This window comes from Cricetulus griseus (assembly GCF_003668045.3).
Source record: "Cricetulus griseus strain 17A/GY chromosome 1 unlocalized genomic scaffold, alternate assembly CriGri-PICRH-1.0 chr1_1, whole genome shotgun sequence".
Taxonomy (NCBI): domain Eukaryota; kingdom Metazoa; phylum Chordata; class Mammalia; order Rodentia; family Cricetidae; genus Cricetulus; species Cricetulus griseus.
The window spans coordinates 211,784,918-211,805,298 of NW_023276807.1; the positions used below are offsets into that span (position 1 = coordinate 211,784,918).

The 20,381-nt window shown below is 36.0% G+C and overlaps 1 protein-coding gene across 1 annotated transcript in view; it reads right to left on the reverse strand.

Annotated features, from left to right (window-relative positions):
- Positions 1 to 7,437: 7,437 nt before the first annotated feature.
- Pspc1 (paraspeckle component 1) overlaps positions 7,438 to 20,381 on the reverse strand; it is a 54,593-nt gene continuing 41,649 nt past the window's right edge. The window contains exons 7-9 of the mRNA XM_027390506.2: positions 13,228 to 13,285; positions 9,929 to 10,098; positions 7,438 to 7,970 (exon numbers count right to left, since the gene is read on the reverse strand). Of these exons, the coding sequence (XP_027246307.1) occupies positions 7,785 to 7,970; positions 9,929 to 10,098; positions 13,228 to 13,285 (414 nt within the window). The 3' untranslated portion in view covers positions 7,438 to 7,784. The remainder of the gene's footprint in view (positions 7,971 to 9,928; positions 10,099 to 13,227; positions 13,286 to 20,381) is intronic.

The window sequence follows — 20,381 nt, forward strand, 5'->3', positions numbered from 1 at the left end:
TGGGTAAACTTTCCTGACACTAAAAATTGTATATAAAGGTGAGCTTTAAGAAGCAAGTTAAGTATCTGGATTCCAAAAGAAAACATGTTTCCTACAAGGATTGTCTTAGTACAAATTGAGATAAATCCATCTGATATTACAATACTCACAGCAAGTCTTAATTTTGTTTTGAAACAAGGTAGCTCAGGCTGACCTTGAACACAGAGAGGACTCTGCCTCCAGAGAGCTAGATCTGGCCAGCTTTCATTTTTTGAAACAAACTACTCCCCATCTAGTAACTATGGGCTCTCATTACAAACCAATTTAAAATTTTAATATACATAATTCTGAATTAACTTTAAACATGTAGGTGTATTTAGACCACATCTTTGTTGGTCTCAGAAATAAATTGCTTATTTTACACTTGAATTCCTTGATAGGTACTATTTTCTAACACGACTAATAAAAAAAAAGCTTTGGAACCTGTCCTAGAACTTGATTTGTAGAGCAGAATGGCCTCAAACTCACAGAGATCTACCTGCCTCAGCCTCCGAAGTACTGGGATTAAAGGTGTGTGCCATCAATGCCCAGCTGAAAACAAGTTTAGAAAACTTATAGACTTAGGAAATATGATTATCAAAGTCAACCCATTACTAATACAGCAAAATGGTAACATTCTGGACATGTTTTACCAGGATGTAAGCAAACTCTAGAACAGTTCCCAGGGCCTCTGCAGCTGGCACTAAGGAAGTCCAAATACACTGACATGAAGACTGACCCGTTGGGCTGTTTTCTCACTAATACTAGTACAGGTGAAAATTCTTATCTATTTGAAGTGAAATTCTTAATGAGAGTTTCCAAGTGCACTTATTTAGATGTGTATGGAGACAAAAGAACTACTTCAGATGTCATCTACCTCTTCCCCCGACCCCAAGACAGGGTCTCTCACATGGTCTGGAGTTTGCAAAGTTGGCTAGATTGGCTGACCACCAAACCAAGCTCAAGGAATCTACCTCCTCACAAAAATGTACTTTTCATTTATATTAAGAAAGTTTGAAGCCAGGCAGTTGTGGCACACACCTTTAACCCCAGCACTTGGGAGGCAGCAGGGAGATCTCTGAGTTCAAAGCAGAGCAATTTCCAAGACATCGAGGGCTATACAGAGAAACTCTGTCATGATAAACAAAACATACAAAAAAGTCCCAACAACAAAAAAGTTTGTGAACACAATAAAACATGTTAATGTAAATATGAAGCAATTCAGAAGCTAATACATTCTCTAATCAGGAAAAACAGATTTACAGTGCTTGTTGACTGTCAACAGCTGAAAATACTTAGGGGTGTATTAGATTGGCAGAGGATAGGAAACTTAAACTACCCACAATATACTAGGACATTAAGGTAATGAACAAAATAAATTTAAAAATTACACAGCTCAAAATGCCACCCTACCTCCTTTTACATGGTGCCAGGGATCAAATCTAGGGACAGGTGCATGTCATGTGTGTTCCACCTGCCAGCCCTGTACCTGAGTAACAAACTGTAACACATTTTCCAACAGGATCGCCAAACCACCAGCATCAGTATCATGTGAGAACTTGATACAAAGAAATGTTCGCTCTTTGGGTCTCTGATATTACTGAAAATCAGAAACTGGGGAGAGACCAGAATCGGGATCGACAGACCTCATAGGGTTATGAATTACTCTAGAGATCCAAGAAACACTGACCCGGAGGGATGATTACCTGCTGTCTCACAGAAAAAAGAAAAGATACTTATTTTTAGGTACGTAAGTGCTTTTGTCTGCATGTCTCTGTACACCACCTATGATCTGGTGCCCAGAGGCCAGCAGGCACCAGACACCCCGGAACTGAAGTTACTCCAACTGTGCGTCATCAAGTGGGTCTTCTGCAAGGGCAGTCAGTGACCTTAATGGCTAAGCCATCTGTCCAGCACCCCATAGCCCAGACAATCTGTCTGGATGAGAAAACATCATTTGTAGACAGTTATTTCAGTGATCATTTTCATTCTGCTAAACTGTTGGACCTCAAATCGTAATAATGCGTAAAATATTCAAATTCAGTTACAAGTAAAATTTTCTAGACAATTCCAAGAACTAGCAGAGGCTAAGTAAATTCTGGAGAAATTATTGCTACTACCAATATCAAGAAGTTCAGAAATTACAGAACAATTACAGAATTTGAGATTCACTTAATATTTCTCATTCATAAACATATCCGTTAACACTTAAATCTAAGAAATCTGAGAATTATCTAGTAATTGAAAATACTCAGAAAAAAGAGCTCTAATTACTCTGCCAAAATGCACAAGATTATATAACTTGCAAAACTCATTTACAAAAGCATAAGAAAATTAAGATGTAGGTAACTCAGTCAAATAGAGCAAAGTTAATAGCATTGGACTTACATGGTTCTTTGACAAACCAGAAACATGCAAAGTCTCATTTAGCTGGAGGACTGAAAATATAAGGTATATTTTTTCATGTAGGCTAGAATGCAGAAGAATCGTTTGGTTTCAAAGACCCAATAAGGACAAAAGCATGAAACTTAACAAATGAATGTGGCTTCCAAAGTTTTGACACTCAAGCCTTTATGTTCCTTATATAATGTTCAATACATAAACTAAATTTAGAGTGTGACTTAGTCTTTCACAACACGAGCCAGAAAAAAAATTGGTAAATCAACGCTAAAGTCAACAATGTCAAAACTGCTTATACATGGCATTCAAGAAAGGGTCCCAGACATTTTCTTACTGACTGAACTGTTTGCTTTATCTTATTTTAAATGTATGAGTGTTCTGCCTGCCTGTATGTTGTGTGTGTGTGTGCCTTGTGCACCTGGTGACTGCAGAAGCCAGAAAAGGACACTGGATGCCTGGAAATAGAGTTATAGGTAGTTATGAGCTGCCATGTCGATGCTGAGACTCGTCCAGGTCCTCTCTGTGAGGAGCCAGTGCTCTTAACTACTGATCCATCTCCCTAACCCCTAGTAGCTGCTTTTTAAAACAGAATGGCACACTGAAAATGAACATCTCTGACTTGGCCTTCTTTAATTGACAGGATATGTCTCACACTCCTGCTTTTACAACAACAGTTATTTCAAGTCATATAACCATATGTCTAAAGGGATCTGTTTTCAATGTGTATGGTATCTGAATACTTGCTACACTGAAAATTTCAGTAAATCAGACCTGTAAATAACAGTTTATTTCTGTTCTTCAAAAGGAAGGAAAACAAAATACAATAGAAAATACGGCATTAACTTCACCATGAAAACAGACATTAACAATGAAGAGGAACTTTGAGAGGTAACTCATAATCTAGACATAGTTTTACAGAAGCAACAAAAAGTCAACAGTCCCAAGAGTTTTAAGTGTCTTCAAAGTTTAAATCCTTAATAAATTAATTTGTTTATTTATTCAGTTTTTTGAAATAGAATTTCTCTGCATAGTCCTGGATGTTCTGGAACTTGCTGTGTAGAGAAGGCAAGACCTCAAACTCACATATATCCACCAGTATATGACTCCCTGGGATTAAAAGTGTCCACCACCATTGACCAGCTAAAGCTTTATTATTTAGTAATCAAGAAACCACGCCCACAAAAAAAACATTATGCGTGTGACAAAAAACATAACTTCCAATTTCTGTAAACATAAATTTCATGAGATATTTTGATTTGACATATACAAATGAATACACTGTATGAAGTTGGCCTAAAAATGCTGTATTTTTAAGAGATGTATATAGTGTTAGCTACATCCATTTACTTCCCTCCACCAAAACAGCAAAAACAAAAACATTATCTACAAATACCTAGCTAGAAGGTAAACACAGGGAAACAATAACTTTTGTATCCAAAAGATAAATACCCACTGTTTTTCCTTGGTAGCATTGTTTCCCTTTCAGTGGTTCTACAGAATGAGCCCAGGGCTGGACAAGCATCCACCCAATGCGGAGCAACACTGAAACCCTGACCCCCCAGGGCCTGGCTTTTCCTTGAAGCAGTCCTCCTGTCTTCAGCCTCCTGAGAGATGGGATTACACTTCACTGCATTTTGGTTTTTGAATTGCATTAATTTTTCAGTTTTTTTTCATGGGGGTAGGGAGATTATGTGTATGGCACAAATAACAAATTATTTGTTTAGGCATGTGTATGGCAGTCAGAGACAACTTGCCAGAGACAGAGCTGGTTGGTCCTCCCCTTCCACTATGTGGAGTCTAGGCTTGGTAGCAAGTGCCTTTATCCAATGAGCCATCCAGTCAGCCTCAAGATTATATTTTACTATCTTAGAGGTCCTAATAAAATTATTATACAGAAAACATTTAACCACCAGTCGATTCTTTGGGAAGCTTCCTCCATTTATCCTAAAAGGCACAGGCCATATATTTTGTATTGACATAAAAGTTTAATGGATCCCAACTGGTCTTGTAGAACCAGCTGTATAGCTAAGGATTGTAGGAACGCAGTTCAAGAATGGACTCGTGTAAGGAGAATTCTGAGTGCTTGTGAGTAAAAAATGCCAAGAAAACAAGACAAGAGTCTCGTGACCTCAGTTTCTTCAAAAACATGGTATTCTTCTTGGAATGTGTTTTTGTGCCCCTCCAAGGTGTAGCACAGTAAGTTTACTTCAGATTACAACATGTATGTTTCTGCCATGTGTGGCTTGTCTTTGTGACTGAACACTTTCCTCTGGTGACCCCTCTTAACCATACAAGTATGATGCTCCAAATAAAACTGGCTATTGTATGAGACTGGAGTCTACCTTGTTTATTGGCCCCAATTCCTAGGTCCCACCTCCTCTACAGAGGCAAAGGACAAAGAGTTTTTAATATTTGGCTACTGTCAACTGGACACTGAATTTCAATACTTTTAAAGCTTTAACCATATATCTGAACATATTTCTTCACAAAATCACATTCACCTTTCCCTCATTAATAATCTATGTTATACCTTTAATTTAGCTTTCTGTTTTAAGTCATTCACAGTGATTCTTAGCAATTAATACATAATTTACATACAAATACCAGGTTACTCCAGTATTCAACAAATATTTCTGAATAAACCTTTAAGCTTTAATTTAGTGTTTGAGAGACAAGAGCCAAAGCCTTGTCCTTGTATCCTATTGCTAGTAATAGACAATCACAGCTAAGATAATCCCCCAAATATACTGACATTTAAAAAAAAAAAAATTGGTATTTCACTGAATGTTTGGTGCTGAACACAATTATAGAAATACCCCAAAACATCAAAGAGTAAAATTTACAAAATAAAAATAATCCAAGCTTTAAAAAAAAAAATCAATCTATCAAGAAGAAAATTAGTGTTTACTTACATAATAAAAGCAGGAAATTCCAAAACAATTTAAAATTGGGTGCTCCTTTATTTTATGAATATTAACTACAATTAGCACATGTATCCTGAATTTTGCAAGACTTTGTGATTATTTCAAGACACAAAAAGAAATAAGACCGTAGTATTATAAGATTAAAGTTAAGTCATGTCAACTTTTGCTGGAAAGAATCATGATAGCACATTTGACAACTTCACACTAAAGTAGAAAAGCTCAAACTATTTTCTTTACTAAATTTAACCTACCAATTTTAAGCAAATGATATTCAAAACATCTGTGTATGCTAATTAATGAGGAAAAAACTTAATAAAACAGCTGTGACTCAAAACCCACTAACACCTGAGTAACTACAAGTTCATGGGTGTTCCAATTGACTGCCACTCAGAAGCTGACTCTTCTCAGGGAAACCTTGTAAGTACTGGAACAGGGTATTCTTGACGTAGGGAAGGCTGTGTAGACTCTTTCTTGAGCTAGAGTTGAGCCTGGACACTAGGTTCTCAGGAGACTAGGACAACTCAAATGTTCTTGCATAAATCACAGTTTCACAGCCTTGGACAAAGGCAGCTTGGTTTTATCAACAAAAGATTAAGCATTTCAGAATCTTAATTCAAGATTGAATCAAATACACTGATTAAAAATTGCTGGAAGACACTACCAGAAAGACAGTTAAAACTATTGAAGAAAAAAAAAAAACTTTATAAAATTTCAATTAAGAACTCATTTATTCTCAAATTAATGTTACAAATTAAAACAAGTTCCACTCCCCATCACCTTATACTTATGAAAATGTAATGAATTAGTCTGGCTACTATTTTACAATATCAAAATAATTATTTTCAAGTAATTGCTAAAAACAAAGCTTCTGAATATTCCGAGTTTTTAGACAATATTTCCACCCCGATGCTGTGTCTGAAAGGAATAGAAACAGGAAACGATAAAATGAAATACTAATAGGTACAAAAGATTACAGCTTAATCATGCTTTAGAACCAATTGCTTTTATGTAGGATTTAGATTTGACTGAAGTCATCTTTCCAAAAAAATACCTTCCATCAAAACCAGGCAGGAACTATTTACATAAATACCATCTACCCCAGAACAAGCTACTCTTCAGAAGTGTTCTGTAAAAGGCCAACATATGAACAAACAGAAATTGTAAGTGAGAAATACCTGCTATGATCATTGTCTGGTCAACTGGATATGTTAAATATGAAAATATATATATATACATATATATATATATGTGAAAATTTAAAATAAATATGGAATGAACACCACTATATGGCATCAGTTTCTGCCAAGTACTGTGAAAATTCAAAAATGGTATTTCTTAGAAGAATCAAATCAAATGTTGCCAACCATACCAAATTGGGGAGGAGGGAGAGGGAAAGACACCACACCAGCATTTGAACAGTTTTCTTTGAGAAGAACAGTACCGGGTTTACTGGACAGACTTAACAAAAACTAAGTATTTCCAATACAACAGAGTCATGCTACCTTTTAAGAGGCTTCTAGAAAACAGGAAGAAATGCTTACACGGCTAACTACACGTTCAGGAAAACATCAAACCCGGGGTCTTCTGCCATTCTAACAACACTGGTTGGAGGGCTGGTTTAATAGCTTAACATTAATTCTGAAAGTGATAATTGGGGGAAATGTAGATGCTGATCCTAAATAAGCAAAAGAGGTTCAGCTTCATTTTTTGTAATTATTTTATAAGCAAGAGAGATTTACCTTCAAACATTTTTTTCAAGATTCAAAAGATTTATTTGGAAAAATCAGCACAGAACAAAGATATCCTTAATAACCTTTCTTAGAATATATGAATAATCAGAATCTATATGAAATGTAAGCAACAACTATAATTTTACACAGTATGGATGGTTTATACAATCTGAACCCCCATGCCTCCCACCCACAAATACACTACACTATTTATTCCCATTGACATCAGCTTTCACTAATGGTCTGACTTCGGGGTTACTGGAACAAACAGAAAAGCAAAACCATTTCCACTTTTAAATAGGTAGGATTAGCTAAAGCAACCACAGCAAGATTTATAAGATCGTAAGGGAATACCACTAAGAACATTTTTAAATTAGGCAAAATCATTTCTTTATTGAGATTGAGTAACTACATAGATTCAATAATAATGTGGCATAGTTATCCTTAGCTAAGATCACAACACATTTCAACATTCACAATGATGGGCATCTTTATCACTAATCTAACCTACAAAGCTTATAAATGAATACAAAAAACACAAAAAAATAAACAAAAATAAACAAAAATAAACAAAAACCTCAAGTTTTACAAAAGAAAAACTTCAGTCTACATACATTAACAATAAACCTTTTTTTTTTTTTCCAGGTAACAGACAAAGTGTAAAGGCATACCATTGAAAGAGTTTTTCTAAGTATCAGGAATGAAAGAATATTTAGTATCTCCGACGCTTATTAGGGCCGTCAAAGTTGCCCCCTTGACTTCCTCTACCAAAACCACCAGGACCTCCACTCACAGGACCTACACCACTCATCGGTGCCTGTGGGGTTTCAGAACCTGTTCTATTTCCCATAGGTGAACCCATCTGGGACGGAGGTCCTTGAGGAAACCTATCATTGTGCTATAATGACATATAGGAAAGTCCATTTGGAACACGCCAAAATATAAGTGACAAGAAAAATTGGCAAAATCCCAAGTGGTGGTGTCAGGAAGTTCAGCAGAAAGTCCAGCAGAGTCAGGATCAAACATAGAAGGAAGAAAGGAGCAATTTAATTAGTTCCTGTTTTTTAAAAAAAAAAATAAATAATAATAATAAACAGCAACTGAAGATTTACAAATTGCTAATGCTATATTCCATCTGGTGAAAGAACTGATTCTGACACAAGAAATGCCTCCTTATGCTCAATCAGTAAATAATACTTCTCTGATGCCTTTTCAAAAAGTTTATACTACATGAAACTATGATGCAAAGAAAATGATATTATTATGCTGCTTTGAGATAGTCTCTGGTTGTAGCCCAGGCTGGCCTCATGATTCTTCTGCCTCTACCTTTACCTCCCAGGTGCTGGGACTATAATATAAACAAGCATGTGCCATTGAGCCTGGCAACAAAGATACTTTTTAAAAAGAAATCAGAGATGTAAAACTGAGGAGCAGGATCATACTACTTTTAAAAGTAAACATTCTATAAACTCAAGTATCAATGCTTTTAAGATACAAAGCATTAACATGAACGACACAAAAAAACTGGGATTTAATATGGAGACATATGAAGTGCTTTCCTTTAAGCACTAGTATTAAGAAAATAAGATAAAGTTTCAAGAACTGTTTTAATAACATGAATTATTAAGAGCACAATAAACATCTGAATTTATTCTGTAAAACTTTACAATAGATAATCTGAACAAGTAAAAAGAAAGAAAAACAGCAAAGATGACATTTAAATTAAATTTACAATTTTCAGAAACTGTGTAGGAATCTAGGTCAGTTCTGTCTATATTACTGCTAACAATTACATGCGAAAGAGAAACTTAAAGGGGTCACACTGTGAAAATGCTGCCTCTCCTAAAGGAACAAATGCATCGACTGCTTCATGGGCCACCTGTCTGTCCCAGGTACTACGACCCTGCTTTGTTACAATAAAATTTAAAATGATAAAGAAAACCAATGCATTTTCCAGTTCTGCAATGCACAATGTATTCCTTTACCTCTCTTCGTGATCACCATAGATGTAAAACTGATGGCATGTCTAGGTTAACTGCTAGTGCACTTTCCTTCTTAGCCATCAATGAACTCTAATCTTTGGTATGGTAACCCGAAAGCAAAACACCCTTTTAGAAATCTAGTCACCAAATTCAGAACAACTATCAATAACCATTACAAGAGGAAACGTTTTCCTACTAGAAAGCCTCAAAAACGCGTTTGTAAGAGGCACCTGTCCTATTAACTGGTATGCAAAGATGATAGAAATTACAACTGAGAAAAATCAATTTTCATGTTTTACCCATACAAAGATATCTTCACACTCTTGGATCAAGGTCAAAACACCTCTGTATTTGAAATTTAATAATAAAAACAATGAATACTTCTATGAAGAGAAGAGAAGATAAGATTGTTTTGAAAAAATAAGTTTTAGTGCTATTTTTTCCAGTGAAATGCTTTGAAATAAATAACTGCAACATGATGTTTTCATCAAAACTTAAACCTATATTTTCAAACATAGGAGAGTTGTTTCCAACGGTAAATAGTCCACACAGAAAAAGCACAATCATAAACACTTATCATTTTATTCACACATTCAGATTAAAATTAAAAGCATTGAAGAATAACTATAGTGGCACATGCATTTGCTCTATATTGAGGTAGCAGAGTACAGAGTGATGACAATGCTAACATCTGGCCACTTAAAAAATTCTCTCAAATAAATTAAAACTTAACAAAGTTACTTTCTCTTTGCTGGCTGTACATCTGCACTGCCAAAACTTATGATACCCAGTTATATAAAGTGTGAAGTTACCTTTGAGGCAGAAAAATGTTTAGTCATGAAATATAATCAAAATAATTTTAGTAATACGTTACCACTGCGCCATTATCTGGTATCATTGGAGTTCCCATATTTGCAGCTCCTTCTGGTCCCATGGCAGGACCAGGGCCCATTGGTGGGCCAGGTATAGTTCCTCTGTTGTTCATATTCATACCCATCATTGGAGGAGGCCCTTGGGTACCAGCAGGTGCTGGGCTAAATGCATCTATGCAAAACAATCTACACTTAGAGCTGTCCTATCTTATTGAACATTAAAAATTTTACAACTCATACAAATCTATACACAGAACTAGTATCAAAATAATTTTCCTTCCTTGAGAATGGAACACTAAACCATCAACAATCCAGCACCATATACACAGTAAAATTCTCATTATTAAAACAAATCTACAAGAAGTAAGGCCACTGTCAATTTTTTAGAGCAATTGAAACTAAGATATTCAAAGTTTCAAAAATCAGAAATATTAAGTGTAGCTTATATTTAAAGAAAATAGGCCTTAATAATTTTACATTCTACCAGCTTTAGTAAATAGTAAGGGATTGGCACTCAAAAACCACACTTGAAAGTCCCAGCTAAAAACATTAGCAAATAAAAATAATAAATCTTAAGAGGGAAAATTACTCCAGGGTACACAAAGATAAATGTAAACTAACCCCTTGGCTTTTATATAATCATTAAATACTCTCAAAACTTAAAGAATGTTTTTTTAATTTTATATTAAAATATATAATGTAAACAAGAAAAAAATCTTACTCAGATGAAACCATGTTTTAAAACACAGTTACATCCAAACAGATACAATAATTATGTGGTACTTCTAACAAGTGAAATTCTAAAAAGGGAGATAATCAGACTTCTAATTTGGTCATCAAGATATCCACCTGTTTCATAATACAATATTGTCTGAGCTGTACTCCAACATGTATGTAGTCTCAAAATATTTCAAGGGATTATTTTTTAAGTGTATAACTTATTTATCATAATAATCCAAAACTAAAAAAATGATGCCAATATAGAGATTTATTCTACTATTTCATCATACGGGCTAGTTTTCAGATACTCAGAGTTGAATTGCTTATACAGTAAGTCCATGGCACAATACCTAAGACTAAGGAGCAGCAGAAAGAAGGAAGTCACACTTCTTACAAATCCATGACATCACATGCTATTGCTCTTTGAACTATAATTCAAGGAACAAGTAATTTCAAAGGAAAGAATTTCCTTAATCCCAACATATTCTTTCTAATCAATCAAGACTTTAAACTAACAATTTCTACATCCTCAATATGGCTATAATATAGCAGAAATGTAAAGTAGATGCTAACATCTACAAGCCCTCTTCATTCAACATTTCCTGAAAAGAGCTGATATAAGATATTTACTTTCCCCTCATTTTTTAAAAAGGAGGGTAAATGAGTGACAAAGTTTTGTTTGTAACCTAGGAACTTGCTGTCACATGTTCCTGCCTCAGTCTCTTTGAGGCCAGAACTATAGGTGTGAGTCACTTCAGCCAGATCCCTTCTCTTTATTAGCATATAACTGTTAACCTTAACTTGAGAGTTTAGACACTTAATGAGACAAACTGGAGTATGTAAAAAATACTCTCAGCTATCAGTGACATAGAATCATATTTTCAGTCTTGTATCTCCTGTACAGATCTAAGAAATGCTGGCATTATCTGGTATGTCCACATGTTAATAAATCAAAAATGATGCTGACACACTATCAATAACAATAGGTTTTATGTGCTTGCAAATACAGGGCCTTGAGTACAACTACTGAGCTACAATCCTAGCCATTTACAAAACTTGACATGCTATTTTTAACAACTCAGTAATTCAACAAGATGAGAACTGCAATAAAACATCAAGTCTAACACTGAAGATTAAAGAAACGAACCAGACTTCAGAAGAGTAAGTACTAAAAGGCATATTATGGATTTCTAATAAATGTGTAAAACTCTAAATTCCTCCTTAATTAAGGAATACAAAAGCATATTCTTTCTCATAAAGGTGTTAATCAAGGAAAAGAATATTTTCAGATGTCTCTGCACTACCAGAAAATGCTTAAAATTTTGTAATTCAAAGTTTGAATCTAAGGATAATGACAATAATTATAACAGCCTCTGAAATTGTACTTAATAATCTTCCTCTTACTATCCTTAAAATCTATTACCTTATGTACTACCCATAAGCGACTATGAAAAAATTACTGAGCCACATCACCATTGTATACAAAGGTTCAACTCAGAAATGTTATACTAACGATTCCATTTGTCCATGCACTAACTGCATAGTTAGGTTAATGGGGCAAGGGCCATGTGTACGCTTCCTTTGCATACCATAAATTCTAAGTCATGTGCCGGTGGTCAAGGAAAGTTACCAAAAGGATAGTAATGAATTATTCTTGATATCTGACTAAGAGTAAAAGACCTGGAATTACAAATATTGTTTCATGGCTAACCAGAGAAAACATTGATACATTCCTTGCTTAAGTTTCATTTTTATCTCATACACTACATATTTCCAGAATACATTAGTTGGCTGTACGCTATCTGTGTAATTGTTCAAACATATAAATATGAATTATACAAATTTTAATTTCATGACAAGTTTCTGTGAGACAATTTAATATAAAACTGAATATATAAAATATTATTCATTGGTCAAAGATTAAAGTATGCCACTTCAAATTTTAAGTTTATTAATAAGAGCCATGAAATCCGTAATTTTTCCCTCAGCTTATTTATTTGATACTATTTCTGACAACTATACAACTATACAAATAATGAAATTTTTAATATAACTACTTTCTTAAAAAATTTTACAACTCCTCTAAAGACAGGTAAGACATCTCATTTGCTCAACAAGCCATAGAAGACTGTGCAGAAATACCCCCATGCTAAATACTGTAACCAAGGAAAACATTTAAAATATTCTGTAGTGTAAATAAAGTCTCAATCTCAAAACAAATTAAAAATAGAACTTCTAAAATGTTCTACATTCAATTGAAAATACAACTCAGAAACTGTCAATTTCCAAGTTAAAATGAAACTTGATTTGTGCTATGACAACACTGTATTTATATCTCACAATGACTAAACTTTGATTGTATCAAAACCAAGTTTAGAGGCTTCTTTCACTGAAGATATCAAGCTTGTCTTTCAGCTGTAAAGTATTTCTAGGATATTTTTTACTCCATTTATTAAATAAAGAAGTATCTTCATAACTGGCTCCGTGTTTCAATTTCTCAGCATACAAATACCACAAACAGAGGACAGTCCCCAAAAGAATTACAAATAAGTTACATAAGGCTTTTGCTTCAAATCCCTACCTCCCATGTTTATTGCTCCACGGGGACCCATATCACCCATTCTCATTTCCTGTTCTCTCTGTAAGTAAACATAGTTGTCAGAGTCAACCTATCCATCTTATGACTTGACATTTCCCATCTAAAATCAAACAGAAAAGAGTGAGTTGGGATATCACTTTCCATTAAAGTTCTGAAAATTTCCATTATTTATTTAACAAGACTACTAGAAGAGAGGAAACAAAGGGAAAAATAAAACAACAAAACCCTTCAAGCATCCAAGGCATTAAGTGCTTAGATTATCCAGTTGATACAAAAGACCAGATTACAAATGAACCAGACAACATAAAATCTACCAGCTCTTTAATGCTGTTACTCCAAAGAAACTCGTCTAGACCTTTCATCAAAAAAAAAAAAAAAACTAGCATTAATAAGGTCAATTATATTTAATTTCCAGGTTACTGAAGTCTTAAGGTTATAGGCAGTTTTTATTATATAAAACTTACAAATGATTCTTCCATTTTTATTTAACTAACCAGGTAGTATTCCACCTCTAGTCTACTGATACAACTTATTCAGTCTGCACAAGCAGTTATAAAAAGTTTTATGTAATATTGCTTTCTTTTAAATAATTCAGTGGTTTTATTTAAAATATGAATAAATTGTTTCTCATTTGCCAAGTTCTGAAATGATGCACTGTAGAAGTTAATTATAACACAAGAGGCAGGTCACATACATTAGTAACTTTTGAAATTTCATTACAGTACCTACTTCAAAAGTAAGCTAGTAAAATTACTAATAATGAAATTGCAACACCACTTCAACCAAAATACTAAGTTTTGAAAGCATGAAAAGTATTCTCAAACAAAAGTGTCAGTGAATAATTCAATTCAATCCAGGGCTGAATCAAACACAACAATTTTTCATGGTAAAAGTAATTGTTGTTAAACCTATATGTTTAATGATGATATAACACTGGAGAAAACAGCATACAAAACCAAGGACCTGAAATGCTATAATAAAAAAATAAATGGCACTAAGTAATAAATGACCTCCTTAAAAGATATCCCAGAGTAGCTGGGTGTAGGACTTAGTAGAAAAGCACCACTCTATTAAAGACAGAGTCCATGGTTGGATCCCCTAGCACAGGTATGAGAAGAGAAAGGTCCTACCCAGTATTTTAATAAAGCATTAATAAAATAATGTGAAATGAATAAAGCTATGACACAACCAAATGAAATGTTTTGTCACATAATTTAGAAAATGTAAATGCCATACCTTAATAATAGCTAATTTTTAAGGTCCCTAGAAGTAAGTTTTTTCTCATAAAACTTTTAATAAACACTATAATTAACATGAAAAGGGTTAGACTAAGGCTAAACATGAACATGCCTTTCATCCCAGGACTCCAATGAAGGAGAGGGAGACAGCTATCTATCTCTGTGAGGTGCAGCAAGACTGTCACAAAAATGAAAAAAGGAAGATTGAAACACTGAAATGATGACCAATCAAGCATCATATAGAAAAAAACTCTACATGTGTTAAGTACTTATTAGGTTTCCTTCTCATGACTTCAGGCTACTGTTACTTTCCAAATCTACTGTCACATGCTTCTATTAAAATGCAAAAGAACCAAGATTATAATTATAGCACAGTGGTTTCATAACCTGAAAGTACGGTGTATCCACACCACCTTAAAGAATTCACAACTGTGTGCTAACCCAAAAGGCAAGAGATCCTTCTCTTACAAAAAATTTCTTTTAATAATTCTGAAGATCAAACTCAGGGTCTCAAGCAGGATAGGCAAAATCTGAACAACAGACACAGGCATACATAGCTTTTAATATATTTCAAAACAGTAAAAAAGGTAACTTTTTTTAAAGATATTAATGATGCTTTATGACTTCACCATAAGTACTCGTTATAGCATAAGTTGAAAAAACTATAACCAACATTTCAATAGGCTTTTAATATAGAGACAAGAAAAATGGTCCATTGTTAAGAGCAACTGCTGCTCTTCCAATGACCTAAGTTCAGTTTCCAGTACCCAAACCAGGCAGCTCATAACAATCTCTAACTTCAGCACCAAGGGATCTGGTATCCACTTCTGGTCCTCAAGGGAGCTATATATGCATGGCATACACTAAAAAAACACACATAAATTTAAAAAGAATCCAAGCAGTGGTGGTACATTCCTTTAATCCCAGCACTTGGGAGGCAGAGGCAGGGGGGATCTCCGTGAGTTCAAGGCCAGCCTGGTCTACAGAGTAAGTGCCAGGATAGGCAGGCTCTCCAAAGCTACACAGAGAAACCCTGTCCCAAAAAAAACCCAAACAAAAAGAAGGGGGGGAGGGGGGGAGAGACTAACATAAGGTCTGGAGATGGCTCATCATGTAAAGAGCATTTTACTGTTCTTGCAAACACCCAGGTCTTGCTATGTAGAGTAGGCTGGCCTAAACACACAAAAATATAACCTCCTTTGCATCATGAGTACTGGGATTGAACAACATCATATGCAGCCTTCCACCATTCATTTTTTGAAACCTTGGCTGGCCTCAAACTTATAGGGGTCAGACTGCCTCTACTTCCTGGGTGCCTAGGATTAAAAGCACACTATAACACCAGGCCCAGCTTTTTATTTTTGAGGCAGATTCTCTCATTGGACCTCAAATTCATCAAGTGAGAGAGGTTGGAGTTTTAGGAACTGGCCCCAGTGCCCACCCACCCCACACAACAAGGTTGGAGTTACAGACTCGAATAACAATTCCTGGCTGCCTTTGTAGATGGGTTCTGTGGTCTTATTCTTGGATGGAAAGCACTTTACCAACTGACCCACCTCCCCAGCCTATTTCTACAGACATCCCACTATAGCAGAAGGTAAAACTGAGATAAAGAGCTAGTAAATAACTTCCTCAAGGCAATACAAAGAGAAAATGACTCAGTTGTCATAAACAAAAATCTACTAATACAATGAATTACAAGATTCATTTTTAACAATCCCAACAATAAAAAAAAAAATCTAACTAAAGTTAATTTAAACTGTAAGACTATAGCTTTCCAATAAAATAATGATAAACCAACAGATGACAAGCAAAGTAAAACTGTTTTCCAGAACCAAGTACAGAAAGAAGCACATTCCAAGGTAGCAGGAACTTATGGAGCACTACTTAAGAGTATGCCCTTTCAGAAAGTACATAAACTAACAAAATTTCTGTTTTAGTAAACATTGAAAGTTCTAATACTAAATTATAATCCCGAGATCTTATCAAGCATTTTCACAATATCCACATTCAAGATAGTCAAATAGGGCAAAAACCATGGTTATGACAAAATCCTGGTGATTTAACACAAACCAGGGGACCTGAACCCATTATGTATTATTAACTACCATATTCATGACATACATCCAACTTAAATAGGATTATAAATATCTGAATAAAGGAGCAAAAATCAACTAATTTTATTACACCCATCATCAGCTACATGTGTTTTATTACCCTGAACAACTAAACAGAACACACAGACAGCCCTTCTGCTACACTATAAAGGAGGATGGTTATTTCAAAAACAGTTCCTCTGTGATTGGGTCATGTAGTAAACAAACCACTTGCAACACACAGTAACATTTTTACCTAGGACTTCACCATCTGACTGCTGACATGATATTGGAAAATACAGTTTCTGTGTAAAAGAGAGTAACAATTAGATGATTTGCTTAAAAGAGCATTAATTTACGTAAAGCTTAAAATTTTTTCATGATGAAATGCTCCCCTCCAATTTCAAGGCAGACCAATAGGTTTTAGTACAAAAGCATTTCTAAGATATGACCATGTGAGTATTCTCCATGCAAGAATTTTCTTAAATTTCTTTTTTTTTTGGGGGGGGGGTGAGTCATAAAGTCTCACTGTGTAGGTATAGCTGGCTGGGAACTTGATATGGAGACCAGAATGGCCTCAACTCAGGGATCCACCTACCTCTGCCTCCCAAGTGCTAGGAATAAGGTGTACACAACCATATTTGCCTTCATGGATAGTTTTACAATTCATGAAATGAATACAAAAGCAAGCATGAGAAGATAATTATTTGATATGGCAGAATATTAAACAAATTTGCAAACTTACCATTTACTCTACACTTCACACAGCTATTAAACATTTAAGACATAGGATGTAAACAACATTCCATATTCATTCTCTCTCTCTCTCTCTCTCTCTCTCTCTCTCTCTCTCTCTCTCTCTCTCTCCTCTCTCTTCTCTCTCTCTCTGTGTGTGTGTGTGTGTGTGTGTGTGTGTGTGTGTGTGTGTGTGTGTGGTGTCATGTGTGGGCATGCCCACAGAAGCCAGAAAGGGGTGCTATGGGAGGTTGTGGGCCCCTGCTAAGGGTGCCAGGACTCAAGCATGGGACTCTACAAGAGCAGCAACTACACTTAGCACTGCACTCAATCTCAGCCACCTTGACACCTTTTACAAACTGGTTGTAATTTGTAAAAACTAAAAAGCCACCTTTAATCCCAGCACACAGGAGGCAAAGGCAGGCGGGATCTCTGTGAGTTTGAGGCCAGCCTGATGTACAGAGCGAGTGCCAGGATAAGCTCCAAAGCTACACAGAGAAACCCTGTCTCAAAAAAACAACATACAAAAAAACTAAAAAGCTCTTTCAAGTCTTCAGTAAATTTTAAAAGTAAAAGGGGATCTAGATGTCAGAAAGATTGCTATCCCACTGTTGTATGTCTTTTTGTTTGTTTTGATATAGGGTCTCATTTAGAAGAGCTGGACAGGACCTTATTGAGCAGGTGAGGCTGGCCTTGAATTCCAGACACTCATGCCTTCAAGTCCCAAGTGATGGGAATTGAATACAGGCATATTATGCCACGAATCTTGCTTGAAAAAGAACTCTTTTGGGGATATTTATCTATTACTATTTTATGTATATAGAGGTATCTTGCCTACATGTATACGCTACTCGCTTGCCTGGTACCCACAGAAGGCAGAAGTGAGCATAAAGTCATATAAAACTGGAGTTACAATTTTGACCAACCATGTGGGTCCTGAGACCTCCTTATCCTCACCAAGAGCTGCCCAAGCTCTTAATTGCTCACCCATCGCTCAAGCCCCTATTTTATCTTTTATCATTTGTATATCTCACGAGTGTATATACTTCATGTGTCAGTGTCAGAGTAGACCAGAAGCATCAGATCTCCTAGACCTGGAGTTACAGGTGGGTGGTTCGACATGGGTACCAGGAGTCACAGGTCCTTTGGAAGAGCAATTCACACTCTTAAATCCTGAACCATCTTTCTAACCCAGAAGAACTCTTTAAAGTGCTAGTCATTCAATTTCAATGAAAATATAAAGTAGTCAAGGCCAACCTGGTCTACAGATCAAGTTCCAGGACAGCCAACACTATTACACACACTGTTTCAAAAACCAAGAATAAATAAGCAAGTAAAATAAGTAGGAAAAAAGGTCTATACCAACAGACATTAATATATTCTCAAAGCATGGTAAATATGCCATTATTGGCATGAGATAATATTTTCCTTTAATATTCCAGATATAAGTTTGATTTGAAATAAGTGTATGTTTCACATAAACAAATGGTGTTCCTGTTTGCGGTTTTTTTACAATTATTCAACGTTACCAATATATATTTCTAAACCTAAATTTATAAATATGTTGATCACACCTAGTATTTTTCTCTTTAGTAAGGAAACTTGCGTAACCAGTCAAGCTTCCATGAAACACATTAAATAAATATTACTAGCAAGCAAAAATGTTAGCTAACATTCTTTTTTTTTGGGGGGGGGGCAGTTTCCAGACAGGGTTTCTCTGTGTAGCTTTGGATTCTATCCTGGCACTCTCTCTGGAGACCAGGCTGGCCTCAAACTCACAGAGAACCGCCTGCTTCTACCTCCCAAGTGCTGGGATTAAAGGTGTGCGCCGTCAATGCCCAGCCACCTAACACAAAAACTATCATCATGTAAACTATTAACCAGATAGGAATAGGAAAAACTTTTGTAGAAACTGGTTGCTGCTGACCTAACCAACATAGAGAAAGCTTGGAAAGTGCTGCATTGTCCTGTCTCTTCTCTCCCCAACTTGCTTGTCAAGCCAACCTCACCCTGGCCCAGATTGGTCTCCCATAAAAGAAAGCAAGCTTCCACCATCATTCTCACAAGTGCAGGAATTTTAGGCTCAGGACATGATTCCTGACTAATTTAAAACTTTTAATTCAGATAATTGAAAACAACACCCAAAACTCCATATAATTCACAATTAGGGGAGTAAATATCAGTATATAACCTAGACTTTCTGCCTCCAATTTGAATACATGCATTATAAAATGCACACACTACAGGTAATAGTGCTTACTTTTATCATCACTAAATGAAATTGTATAACATGTCATTATACAATCAAGAATTTAAAAGAAAGAGGCTAGGGGATAGAGAGATGGCTCAGAGGTTAAAAGCACCGGCTGCTCTTCCAGAGGTTCTGAGTTCAATTCCCAGCAACCACATGGTGGCTCACAACCATCTGTAATGAGATCTGGTTCTCTCCTCTGGTGTGCAAATATATATGGAAGCAGAATGTTGTATATATAATAAATGAAAAAAAAAGAAAGAAAGGCCGGGCGTTGGTGGCACTTGCCTTTAATCCCAGCACTTGGGAGGCAGAGGCAGAGGCAGGCGGATCTCTGTGAGTTCGAGGCCAGCCTGGTCTCCAGAGCGAGTGCCAGGATAGGCTCCAAAGCTACACAGAGAAACCCTGTCTCAAAAAAACAAACAAAAAAAACAGGAAGGAAAGAAGGAAGGAAGGAAGGAAGGAAGGAAGGAAGGAAGGAAGGAAGGAAGGAAGGAAGGGGCAGGAAGGAAGGCAGGCAGGCAGGCAGGCAGCAGCAGGCAGGCAGGCAGGCAGGCAGGCAGGAAGGAAGGAAGGAAGGAAGGAAGGAAGGAAGGAAGGAGGCTAGAAAGATGACTCTGTGGTTAAGAGCACTGGCTGCTCTTACCAGGGACACAAGTTTAATTCCCAGAACCCACATGGTGGCTTCACACCATTCATAATACCAGTTCCAGTGGATGCAAGGCACTCTTCTGGCCTCCCCAGGCACCAGACACACCATACATACAGGAATGCAAAACATTCACGCACAGAGCCAGGCATTGGTGGCCCACGCCT